Source organism: Cetorhinus maximus, chromosome 1 (genome assembly GCF_964194155.1).
Source record: "Cetorhinus maximus chromosome 1, sCetMax3.hap1.1, whole genome shotgun sequence".
Classification (NCBI taxonomy): Eukaryota; Metazoa; Chordata; class Chondrichthyes; order Lamniformes; family Cetorhinidae; genus Cetorhinus; species Cetorhinus maximus.
In genome coordinates this window covers 170,405,838-170,418,051 of record NC_135879.1, presented here as the reverse complement: position 1 = coordinate 170,418,051, position 12,214 = coordinate 170,405,838, and the positions used below count along the sequence as shown (strand labels likewise).

The following is a 12,214-nucleotide window of genomic DNA, read 5'->3' as shown; positions in this document are numbered from 1 at the left end:
AGTTGGTGTCTTTCATCGTCTTTAGGTTTGGCTGGAACTGGCCTTGTGCACCTGCGCAGAGGAGAAGATGACAAATGGTACGAAAAGCAGGTCACATGACCTGATATCAGAGCTCAATTGCCAAGTAGTGTGTCCCAGGGAGCTGCGGGCGGCGGCAGGGGGTTGGGGGGGCGGGTGAGCAAGGAACAGAGAGAGGTCCCGGAATTCTTACCTGGTAAGGGAGAAACAATGATCATGAAGGTTGTGCCCCCAGGATGAGGCTATCCCATTGCACTCAGGGTGTGCTGACGTCTGCGATGTCACCATATGCGAGATACTCGGCTACAAAATTTGTGGTTTGTGTTCTCCCCTAAAAAAAAAGGTCCCAGGCAGGAACAAAGACAGGGACAAGGAAGAGGTCCCAGGAGCCAAGTTAAAAGAAAGAAATTGGCTCCGAGTTAAAGAGAGAGCTGTGAGAAGCAGACTTGAAGTGAAGCGGGCTTGAGAGAAGCACTGAAGATCCGGGCAGCTGGCTGTAGGTCGGTGACTCCTTACTATGGGCTTTTTGGAGCAGTGGTGTTCTGCTTGGCAATGCCAAGGATCTGAAATTGTGCTTGGGAGGTGAAGTTTGAGTGTACCTGGAGATCTGAGGAAAGGAATCTTGGAGGGAGACTGAAACACTGAGAAGTTGGCCATTGTTGCAGTTGTCCAAGTGAGAGCGACACTTGGAGAGAATTACAAGGTGAATTCTTCAAATGTGGAGATTGGAAGCCCTTGTGAGAAAGAGAACCATCCTAGATTTGCACTAAGTGTGGTAGCGGGCATGAAAAAAGACATTTTACCCAGCAGCTGCAATGGCGGGTTTTTGTGCCGTATCATCCGCTTTCCGCCCCATTGTGTAGCCACAGGGAACACGCCGTCTCACTGTTGGGTGGCCTCTGAATTGCCTGCCACGCGATTCCTCACTCTGCGTGCTGTATCTAAACTGCAGTCGTGCACACAGTTCTCAATGCTTGTGGCCCAGGACTGCTCCAGTGACGACATGGCCCTGAAAGCCAAGAACAGTTCAGTGACCCATCACTGGGATGCCTTTCGGAGGGGCCACCATGATGTCCCCCACCCTCTGCGCTGGCCGCAGGAGGTCCAGCAATCTCACCACTCTGGCTTGGGAGACAGTGGCAGTGGTGATCAGTGCCAATGCTGCACAGAAGTGGTTGGCCATTCAGTGCAGAAAGAGGATGGATAATCTCATCCGTGCAGCTAGGGTAAGGCAACCATCTCATCACTCTAAACTCACTCACTCACAAGCCCATCAAATATTCAGTGACATCTCATTCACTGCCAGCTCAAGGGACATCAGCACTCACTCTCTCTCACACACCCTCACATCTCCATCTGGCCTCATCTCCTCTGGAGACTGCCTCCTCAACCCTCATCATCGTGAGGCCACTTGCACAGATCAACATGTGCCCCCACACACCCTGGAATACTACACTTTCCCAGTACAGCCTTTGTCCTGCAGCCTCTTCCCTTGCCTGAGACCAGTTCTCCACCTTCCCCAAGCAAGCCCAGCCCTGCAGCCACTGAAAAGCCACCCTGCCTTACTGTGGGTCTGGCAGATAGAGCGACCTGCCCATGAGACCTCCTAAAAGTGACGAGGTGCTGTCTGCGAAGCCTGGCAATGATGACCACGAGTGCTGCCTGAGATAGTAGGCAAGCAAACCTCGAAGTCCCGAGCGCAGTGCAGCTTGCCCAGTGATCTCACTTATGTTCAGTTGTGAAACACGTCGGTGCAATCGTGCCAGTGTGCCCAGATGATCCAGTGCGGGGGGATGATTCTGGCGAGCAGGGCTTTATAATGAGATGCTAAAGTATTGAAATTAGGATCCCAACATGAGGTGGCGGGAAACGCAGACCGCCATTGATGATTGCAAACTGGTTTCACAACGGCCTAAAACCAATTTTTGGCCATCTCACCATATTACCCGCCCACCATGATGCCTGCTGCCAACAGGAGCGGAACATTCTGGCCAAAGAGACTGGTTGGCTCACAATGTGAAAAACGTCTGGATGGTTTGTTCAGAAATCCATGGAATTTGCTTCGGTTGTGTCTGTCGTTTACTTTGGAGTGTGGTGTGTCTAACCACAGTTCACCTGTTAATTCACATGTACCTCATACCCTGAATATTAGAGTATAAGATATATATGGTAAATTGTTTTATATTTCCTGATTTCTATGTATCTGTAAAGATATTGTTGGGGTGAAGAAATAGTGAATATTTGAATGATCTCCTTGTATTTGTATTGAGATTTTTCCAACCTTTATCTGGTGTAATATAGTTCATTTTTTTCTTGTTTAATTAATATTTTATTCTTTGTGTTAAAAGTTCATCAGCAGGCTCCTGCGAATTTGTTCAGTAACTTCCCTCCTCAGTTTCCATAAAATACTTAGGATCTATCAAGCCAGGTTTCACTCTGGGTTCTGACCTGTCCAGTGTTAACATCAGCTGGGATTGTCACAATGTAACTGGTCGAATGCATTTATCGCATCATAAATATATGTGGATAAGTCACCCAGTTTGGGTGGGATGCTTCCTAGGTTGCTGAAGAAAGTAAGGGTAGAAATTGCATCTTCTGATCCTCCTTAGATACAGGGGTGATGCTCGAGGAGTAAAGAATTGCAAACCTTTTCTTTATTCATTCATGGGACAGGGGTATCGCTAGCTAGGCCAGCGTTTATTGCCCATCCCTAACTGCCCTTGAGAACTGAGTGGCTTGCTCGGCCATTTCAGAGGGCAGTGAAGAGTCATCCACATTGCTGTGGATCTGGAGTCACCTGTAGGCCAGACCAGGTAAGGACGGCAGATTTCCTTCACTAAAGGGCATTAGTGAATCAGGTGGGTTTCATACGACAGGTGACAATGGTTTCATGGTCATCATTAGACTTTTAATTCCAGTTTTTTAAAATTCAAATTTCACCATCTGCCAGTGGCAATGCCACTATGCCACTGCCTCCCCCATGTTGCACTCTTGTTCAAAAAAGGGCAGCAGGATAATCCTGGCAATTACAGATCAATCATTTTAACGTCAGTGATGGGGAAGCTCTTAGAAACTATTATCCAGAAGAAAATTAGCACCCATTTCGACAAGTACCTGATCCAAACAATTCATGGGGGTTGCTTTTTTAGTAACTTTATTTTCTTCAAACACAATGGGTTACTGAATATTGTTTAAAAAAGAGTAATGCGATAAACGAATTACAGCGCCAGTATGTAGGCTGTCCGTCCCAAAGACAGGCGGATCGTATCAAACAGCATGTACCAGCCACTGTTCACAATGGGCAAGGTACAGACTGTACCCAAACAGTCCTTGCTTGCAAAACTCAAAACACAGTGTCCAAAATTAGATGTGATTCCGCAATTGGACAGCATTTGCTAAATAAAAACAGAAAGTGCTGGAAAAATTCAGCAGGCCTGGAAACATCTGTGGAGAGAGGAACAGAGGGCAGCATTTTCCCGTCAGTGAGTGGGGGTCATGGTCCGCTCGCTGACACGTAAAATGACATGTACCGACGTCACCGCGCGTCATTTAGATTTTTGACTGCGCGCCCACCGAATTGTCAAAGGCCTATTAAGACCTGTTAAAAACTAATTAAAACAATTAAATGAGCTGCCCGTCTAACCTTAAGGTTGGAGTGCAGGCGAAGAGCCCAGGCGGCCTTCGCATTTTTCATGGAACCTCATCCACGGGTGGGATGAGGTTTCATGAAGTGCTTAAAAAATCAGTAAAATTTTTTCCAAAATTTCATTAACATGTCCTAGCTCATGTGACACTGTCATATGAGGGGACATGTTTCAAAAGTTTAAAAATCCTTTATTTAAAAGTTCGGTCGGATTCGCGTCCCGCCATGCCAGCCCCTGCACAACACCCCCACCACCCTTGTTTTTTGCAGACCAAAAGAACATGTACACACATTGTGCCTGTTTCAGAGAAAATAATAAATGAGAGCCATTCGCTGACTCATTCCTCAGGGCAATGCTTTGACCAATCAGGGTCAAACTGTCTGGTTTAAATTTCAAACAATGCTTGGCAGTTAACTGTCAGTCACCATCACTGGTGCATTCTCCATGGCAACGCCTCTACCAATCAGAGTCCACTTGCCATCCAATACAAATCAGCCAATACAAAGCTTGCCAACCAATCAGCACTCTCTTTACATACAGTATAAATTGTTGTTTGCCCCTTACATTGGTATTCCTGCAAAGTGTCCTGATGAGTGCAAGATGAAAAGGCTCGACCTGTCTCTTTTTTCAGCAATACTCAGGTTATTGAACTTTTAACAATAGGTTTAAATTTGGGATAAACTTCTCCAAATAAATTCACATGAATACAGATTGAAATTAGTGTATGTAATGGGATGGACTCTGGTTAGTTCTGACTTTGTTGGCCTGTATCCTTTTATTTGTTCCTTATTATATCCTTACAAGCTTTGAAAATATGGAGAAATAACGGAACATAATTGATTATTATATGCAGTTATAGCATTATTTTTGTCTCCTACTTCCAAGCAGTTTTTTTAAAAAAAAGGTATTTGACTCCACTAGAAATCTCTTTGCTGTTTGGAATGAATACATGAATTAAGAGGAGAATGGTTAATGGTTTATGGGTATAACTTATGAGAAAGTGAATCATGGTAAAACAAAGTGAGCACAAGGCGCTGACCAGCTTTTTGATAAATCTGGAATTTGGTCTTTAAGGTGTGAGTGTGTTTTAGACGTAATGAAACCACTTAAGATTTCTCATTAACTACACTTCATTAATTGTTTTCTATTTGAATTCTACAAGTTTTACAATATTTGGGTTACTGCCTAATGAAATATATAAGATTACAAAAATAATCTTATTTTTGATTTGGATTTGATAGGATTTTGATAGGGTTTGATCCTATGTGACTCCTCTGTAAATGATTTGATTTTGTCAGTAGTAGAACATCTGTGTACTTCAGTACATTCAAAAATTCCAAGGCCCAAGGTCAAAACATATAGCTGGGAAATCTAAAAATAATGAAAAAATGGCATACATTCTCAAGACTCAAATAAACAAGTGTTCCCCTTTTTAACTGATGAAGAATTGATTGAATAAAAATAAGCAAATTATTTCAAGTTGTGCAAACAAACTATTTATTGTGTCTGGTCTGGCTGATCCCTCTTTAATTTTGCCTTTGGCAAGACTAGAACTTACTGGCTGAATATTTCATAACCTCTTAATGCTGTCTGTATGAATTATTTAAGATGTATTTATATTACTTAAAGTAAATGCAATAGTTCTTCATCCCATTTATTATCCCTACTCTTTACTTTCTGTTTCATTCCGCCAATACATGTACATTTTTTAGACAAAAATCATGATGCTATATATAAAAATATTTTTGGCAATTGTTTGAAGATTGTTTTATAAATCCATGATTACGATCAGTATATCAAACTACATCAAACAAAATAGCTGGAAATCAGGCAAAGATTAAGGACAATTGTACAGAGCGTTTAAGAATACACGAGTTATCAAACACTCTTCAGTATTCAATGATATAATGCCGGTTAAACAACAGAAATGTCATCTGATGAAAGGTTTTACAATATTTCTCTCTGCTTCCCCAAAAGGTAAAAGCAAGCAATCCTAACAAAAGATAAATTAAGTAAAACATTAGAAAAATATTTACTAGGACAAATGAATGAAACTTGAAACATGTATCAAATTCAGTTCAACACAAGATTCTGACTGCATCTAGTTTATGGGTTGGATTTTAAGGGGGAGACGGATTACCAGACCCCCAGCTAAAATGTCCGTCAGCATCTTGCCAACTTAAAATCTGGCTGCCCTGCAGCCATATTACATTGGGGACGTGCAGAGTGGGACTTCTTCTCATCAGAGACAGGAAGCCCTGCCCTAGAAAACTGTTGGCCAATCTGATTGGCCAGCAACACTTGTAGTCCCATCTGTGCCACAAGTGGCCACTTCTGGGACTACAACCAGACCAGAGAAATCAGGTGTCTACCAGACTTCAGGTACGTCTGGGGATTTTGGGCGGGCATAGCTGGGAGATTCCAGTGAGGGGGGCCAGGGGCAGGGGAGGAGGAGGTCGGGGGGATGGGTGGGGGGGGGGTGATGGGGGATGGGTTAGCCGGGCCAGTGGGGGAGGGACAAAGAAGGGGTTACCATCATGGTGGGGGTGGAGGGGGGGAGGTAAGGGAGGGGGGGTGCCTCCGATGGGCACTGGGAACCCCCAAAAGAGGTATGCCTGTTTCCTGCCCGACAGCAGCCCGCACTATCAAAGCTGCCGGGCTGTTTTCCTTGCTTCTGCCTTACCCTCGCCGACAGAAAAATTGCGGTGGAGATGGAATGAGGCCCTTAAGTGGCAGTTGATTGCCCATTTATGGCCCTCAATAGGCCTCAGGGTGGGCAGGCTACCTGATGCCTGACCTGCCCCCATAATATGGGGGACAGATTAAGGTGGGGGTGGGTGGCTGGGAAATTCACCCCTATTATTTTTAAACTCCTCAAGGTATAACTTCTGTGGATCTTCTCCCAATTTTTGACAGAATAAACAGGATCTTTTGCAGAGTTCTGGTGGGGAATACAGGAAACCATTGCAGAAATTCTACCTCCTTATGTGTTGTGATTGGACTTAAGGGACAACCAACAAGGCAATATTTTGCTTCTGTCAAAGGAGCACATACACAAATCATTGCTTTTCTGACTAAAATGTGCTTTTAAATGTTTTATTTTATGTTTGGAGGGCTTTAAAGTGAAAATGGTGATTTTAATTACTAAAGAGCAGATCAATTGTCACTAAGATAAAAGCAAAATACTGCGGATGCTGGAAATTTGAAATAAAACAGAAAATGCTGGGAAAACGCAGCAGATCTGACAGCACCTGTGTAGAGAGAAGCAGAGTTAATGTTTCAAGTCTGTATGATCCTTCTTCAGATCAATTGTCACCTTGGCTCAATGGTAGCACTCTGGCCTCTCAGAGGGTCATGGGTTCAAGCCCCACTCCAGGGGCTTGGATGAGACAAAGGCCTCAGTTTCTTTTGAAGCTCAATGCAAAAGATCTCATAGCACAATCTGAAGAGGAGCAGGAGAGTTCTTGCGTTGGGTTAAACTAAACTTTCAAAGTACAACCGTTGGCTGTGATGTATGTGGGGATGTCTCGAGGATTTGAAGGGTGTAATGTAAATGCAAGTTCTTTCTACTTTTAAATGATTAATTATTAGATGTATCATAAAAATGACAATTTTATCAACACAAGTTTATTTATTACTGAGCCTTTAGGATGTAGACAAAAAAAAGTTACTGAATATAACACTTACCATGTTTTGGGTGAAGTTGGTCTCTTCATATGTCACATTGTCAGTCCCAACCTTTACCACTTTACCGAGTTTTGGAAAACTAACCAGAGTGTATATTATGGTTCGATTTCCAGAGTTGTCATCATTGGTTACCGCTTTTAAATGTTTGGGCATAATTCGTTTAAGTGTTCCTGGGAGAATAAAATTCAGTGAATAAGATTAAAGTTCGGATTCTGGTTGACCATAGAAAGAATAGAGGTCAGTTCAGTAGCTCCAGGCACTAAAGCATTTGACTTTAATTAAGGAAACCCTCCCGCACGGTAAGTCTTCCCCTGTTTTATTTATACTGAAAGGGGCTGAATTTTCCCAGCCCATTGGCAAGGGCAGGCGTGAGTCATTTATGGCATAGGAGGAGGCTAATAGGCCCATCGAGTCCATGTAGAGCAGGTCTCATTCCTCCACTCTATCCCTGTATCTCCTTCAAGTGCCCATCCAATTTCATTTTGAAATCTTTCATTGTCTCTGCTTTCATTAAGTGAAGCTGTGCATCTCTTCTGTCCTCCTGTCAGGTCTACAAGCCATTGTCACCACTGTCACTCTATTGCCATAGCCATGCTTGCTGACTGTTTCGCATATTTGAAGGGCACCCTCCCTAAGTCAGAGGGCTGACAAAATGACAGGAGGAGGCATCAGCAGGAGAAGTCTTCCCTCTGCTGACAATATGGTATGGCAGTGGAAAAGTTAGCAGCTCGGCTGCCCCTCAGGAGGCCAACTGAACCACTTAATTGGCCAATTAAGAGCCACTTACTCCCACCACAGGTGTTTTACCCATATTGGCTGAGGCCCCACCAAATGGGGGGACCACTGGGTGAAATCTGGTGGCTCACAGCGAATTTCCGAGGCGAACTCTATGGCTGTTGAAAGGGACTCCCCCCCCACCCCCCACTCCCAACATTGCCATGGCTGCCCTCGCAGAAACGGCACAGCCAATGCTCAATAATTACCCCCAATCCATGATTGCCAGGCCCCAGCTTCCTCCAGCCTACCTCACTTGTGTTCGAGGGTACCCTGTCATTGACGAGCCCTCTGCTTGGTGTTGCTGCTGAGACCACTGAGCTGCTGGCTCTCTGATTGGGCCGACAGCACTTGAGCTTAGGCCACAGTCCTAAATTGGAGGGCAGCTCTGGTGGCCTTTATTTCTGCTTGGGGTATAGCCACCTGTCAAAGTTAGGGTCACCTCCCAATTTTGACCCCAGGGGTGGGACTTCAGGGTAAGCAGCAATGTTCAGTGCGAGTACAGCATTAAAACTGAAATTAAGAGAAATGTTTGCTTTGGCATGTGGAAGAGCAGGGTGGGGTAGGTGTAAGGTGCATGACGGAATGTATAGAAGTACCATCAAAATACTCGTGGCTGAAAGTCCAGAATTGTGGAAACTAAACATTTGATTAGTTTTCAACATTTTATTACAAATGGAGCACAATAGGCCTGGAATTCCTTGAAGTCTTGGAGCTCAGCCAACTATTCAAAAGGAGGCCATATGGTAACTATATTAACAGAAACCGATGACTGGCCATCTGTTTGTCCAGAAGGTCTCATTCATGAATGCTTGGCTGAACTCCAAGGTTCACTATGGAATTAGAAACAGGGGTCTGTTTACACAGGTAGAAGGGAAGTGTTTTCTTTGATTGATTGGCATTTTTATGAGGTTTTAATTAGTTATTCTTTATTTTATTTTTAAAAAAATGTCTGTATGTTTATTTGGACATGACTAAGAGGTGTGAAGTGAGATAAAGCTTCTGTTATTGATACTAAGAATGGCTGATTGACACTTTTATAAGCTTGAGCAGTTTTTTTTCTAAAGGAAATTTCTGATGAGCGTTTCTTTTCATAAGCATTTCCAGACTTGCCACTGTTATTATATGGCTCAATGGTTCTGTACATCATGCACACTGGGTCTGTGAGCATGGAGGATGCAGGGATGCATGGAGGGGGCATAGGGGATACGAGGGAGCATGACTTAGATCTTATAAATTTGACTGTGAAAAGATTCCTGAATCCAGACTGTGGTTCACGACTTCTCTGAGAGGCCCTGAATCATGTATACGTACCAAAGGCGCTGACTCCACAAAAATTGAAGGTGTGGAGGAATTGGGTGGCCTACCCTTGCAATGGGGCCAGCAAGGGCGGTAGTGCTGAGTGTGGGAAGGCTACCTGCATCCTTATCTGGCTCCAGCAAAAATTTCTGGAAATGGGAATTGGGGTGGGAATCCTGGAATCATGTCCCGTCTGCCTTTTTAAAATCCCTCCACATGGATGGAGGCATGAAAATATGTTCCAATGTCTCATGAAAGGTTGTTCATCATGAAATTTAGTTAAAGTGATTACTTTTGCAAGTCAGAACAAACATGCATATGCTCCCAACATACTCATTCAAAACAAAATTGATATCTAAGAAATGATCATGAGCAGAACTTTGTTAAAAGTACTCAACAAAGCATTGGCATGATGGACCTTCTTCCGTATTGTATTACTCTAGGATGTTAAACATGCATTCTGAGTGGTGGTATCAAAATTCCATCAGAGGTATGGCTACTATGCTACTGGAACTCCAGCGACTTGAGTTTAAATCCTGTCACAGCAGTTGGAGAATTTGAGTTCAATTAATAAATAAATATGGAATAAAAAGCTAGTATCATGTAATGGTGACCATGAAGCTACTGGATTGTCAGAAAAAAATAACAATTGGTTCACTAATGTTTAGGGAAGGAAACCAACCACCTTTACCTGGTGTTATCTATATGTGACTTGTAGTCGTTTGGTAGTACAGGACTTGGGTTTTGCCGAAAAAAGGCACATGCTGTCAAAGCTTTTCATCTCACACTCATCAGAGCAATTTGAAAGAATACCAAATTGTGAAGGGAGCAACAATTTATACTGCATGAGAAGAGAGTGCTGTTTGGTTGGCAAGTGGACTCTGATTGGTAGATGCATTACCACAGAGAATGCACCAATTTGGATTATTTGAGCATGCAGCTGCATGTAAGAATTTCCTTTCACACTTTAATGGGCTCAATTCTGTGCTCAAATTCACCTTTGAAATGGAGCAGTCAAATGAGCTCCCTTTCCTTGACACACTAGTTGAGAAACCTGCCAGGGGGTTCTCTACTACCGACTACCACAAACCTACCTTATTTGGTCAATATATGTGTTGGGTTTCCTACAGTTCCACGCGCTATAAGATTGACCTTATTGGCAACCTCATAAATTTGCTCATCATGCATGCCTGATGCTGAAATAGGGCACATCAAAGACATCCAATGAAATAATGGCTATCCTGATCAGATCACTGCTCACTGTACATCACGCAAACTCATGAATGGGCCTAAGGTCATCACTTTCGGACCTGAAAAGTGCCCAGTCTACCACAGATTACCTTGGTATCTCAAAAATTGAGCAACAGGTGAAGCTAGCCGTTTCAAGCTGCTACTATGCAGCAGCAACACGAGAAGTATTCACCACCAACATGATGCTGCCATCCAGCCAAAAAGACGTTCTACCTATCACACAAATGTTTAATGTGGTAAATGAATTTCAGTGCCAGTGTGATGCTAGGTATGTAGGCCATACATCCCAAAGACTGGTGGATCATATCAAACAGCATGTCAGCTTCGACTTATCATAACGGGGAAGTACTGACTGCACCCAACCAGCTCGTGCTTGCAAAACTCAAAACATAAGCCGGTATTTTCCACTGCTGTTTGTGGGCGGGAGCGTAAAATATTGGGAGATTGCAAAAATCGGTTTCACATCATCGTAAAACCAGTTTGCGGTTGTCCGCTTCACCCGTCAATGGCAGGAACCTAATTCCAATATATTAGAATCTCACTATAAGCCCTGCTCGCCAGAATCATCCCCCCACGCTGGATCATGCGCTTACATCAGCATGATTGCACGCTGTCATGTTTCACAACGGTACACAAACGACGTGCACCTGGCAAGCTGCGCTTCACTCGGGATTTTGAGGTTTGTTCGCCTACCTTGCTTCGGGCAGCACTCGCAGTCAACAGCGCCAGGCTTCACAGACAGCACCACATCACTTTTAGGGGGGCTCACAGGGAAGTCCCTACATACCAGACCAGCGGTAAGGCAGGGTGGCTTTTCAATGACTGCAGGGCGAGAGCTTGCTTGGGGAAGGAGGATATCCCAGGGTGTGTGTGGGGGCACAAGTTGATCTGTGCAAGTGCCTCAAGATGGTGATGTGAAGATGTATGTGAGAGAGTGAGTGGTGACGTCCCTTGAGCTGGCAATGCCATTACCACACCGTTTCCTCATTCTGGGTGCCATATCTAAACTGCAGTTAAGCACACATTTCTCAATGCGTGCAGCCCAGGACTGCTCCAGTGAAGACATGGCCCCAAAAGCCAAGAAGAACTTCAGTAATCAGTCCCTGGAATGCCTTTTGGAGGCTGGTTATGGTGTCCTCTACTCCTGCTCTGGCCTCAGGAGACCCAGCAATCTCACCACTCCGGCTTGGGAGACGGTGTCAGTGGTGATCAGTGCGAAAGCTGCACAGAAGAGGTTGGCCATGCAGTGCAGAAAGATGATGAATGATCTCATCCATGTCGCAGGGTAAGGCAACCATCTAATCACTCTAAACTCACGCACTCAGTAAAGTGATGGAAGGGGTCATCAACAGTGCTATCAAGCAGCACTTGCATCGCAATAGCCTGCTTAATGATGCTCAGTTTCAATTCCATCAGGGCCACTCATCTCCTGACCTCATTACAGCCTTGGTTCAAACATGGAACAAAAGAGCTGAACTCCCAAGGTGAGGTGAGAGTGACTGCACTTGACATCAAGGCAGCATTTGACCGAGTGTGGTAAC

General features: G+C 44.2%; 1 protein-coding gene and 1 pseudogene across 1 annotated transcript in view; one reads left to right on the top strand and one right to left on the bottom strand.

The window, feature by feature from the left end:
* Positions 1-12,214, bottom strand: part of LOC144685388 (chondroitin sulfate proteoglycan 4-like) — a 142,499-nt gene that overhangs the window by 10,536 nt on the left and 119,749 nt on the right. The window contains exon 8 of the mRNA XM_078549800.1: positions 7,350-7,519. Within this exon, the coding sequence (XP_078405926.1) occupies positions 7,350-7,519 (170 nt within the window). The remainder of the gene's footprint in view (positions 1-7,349; positions 7,520-12,214) is intronic.
* LOC144688992 (U1 spliceosomal RNA) lies at positions 204-353 on the top strand (annotated as a pseudogene).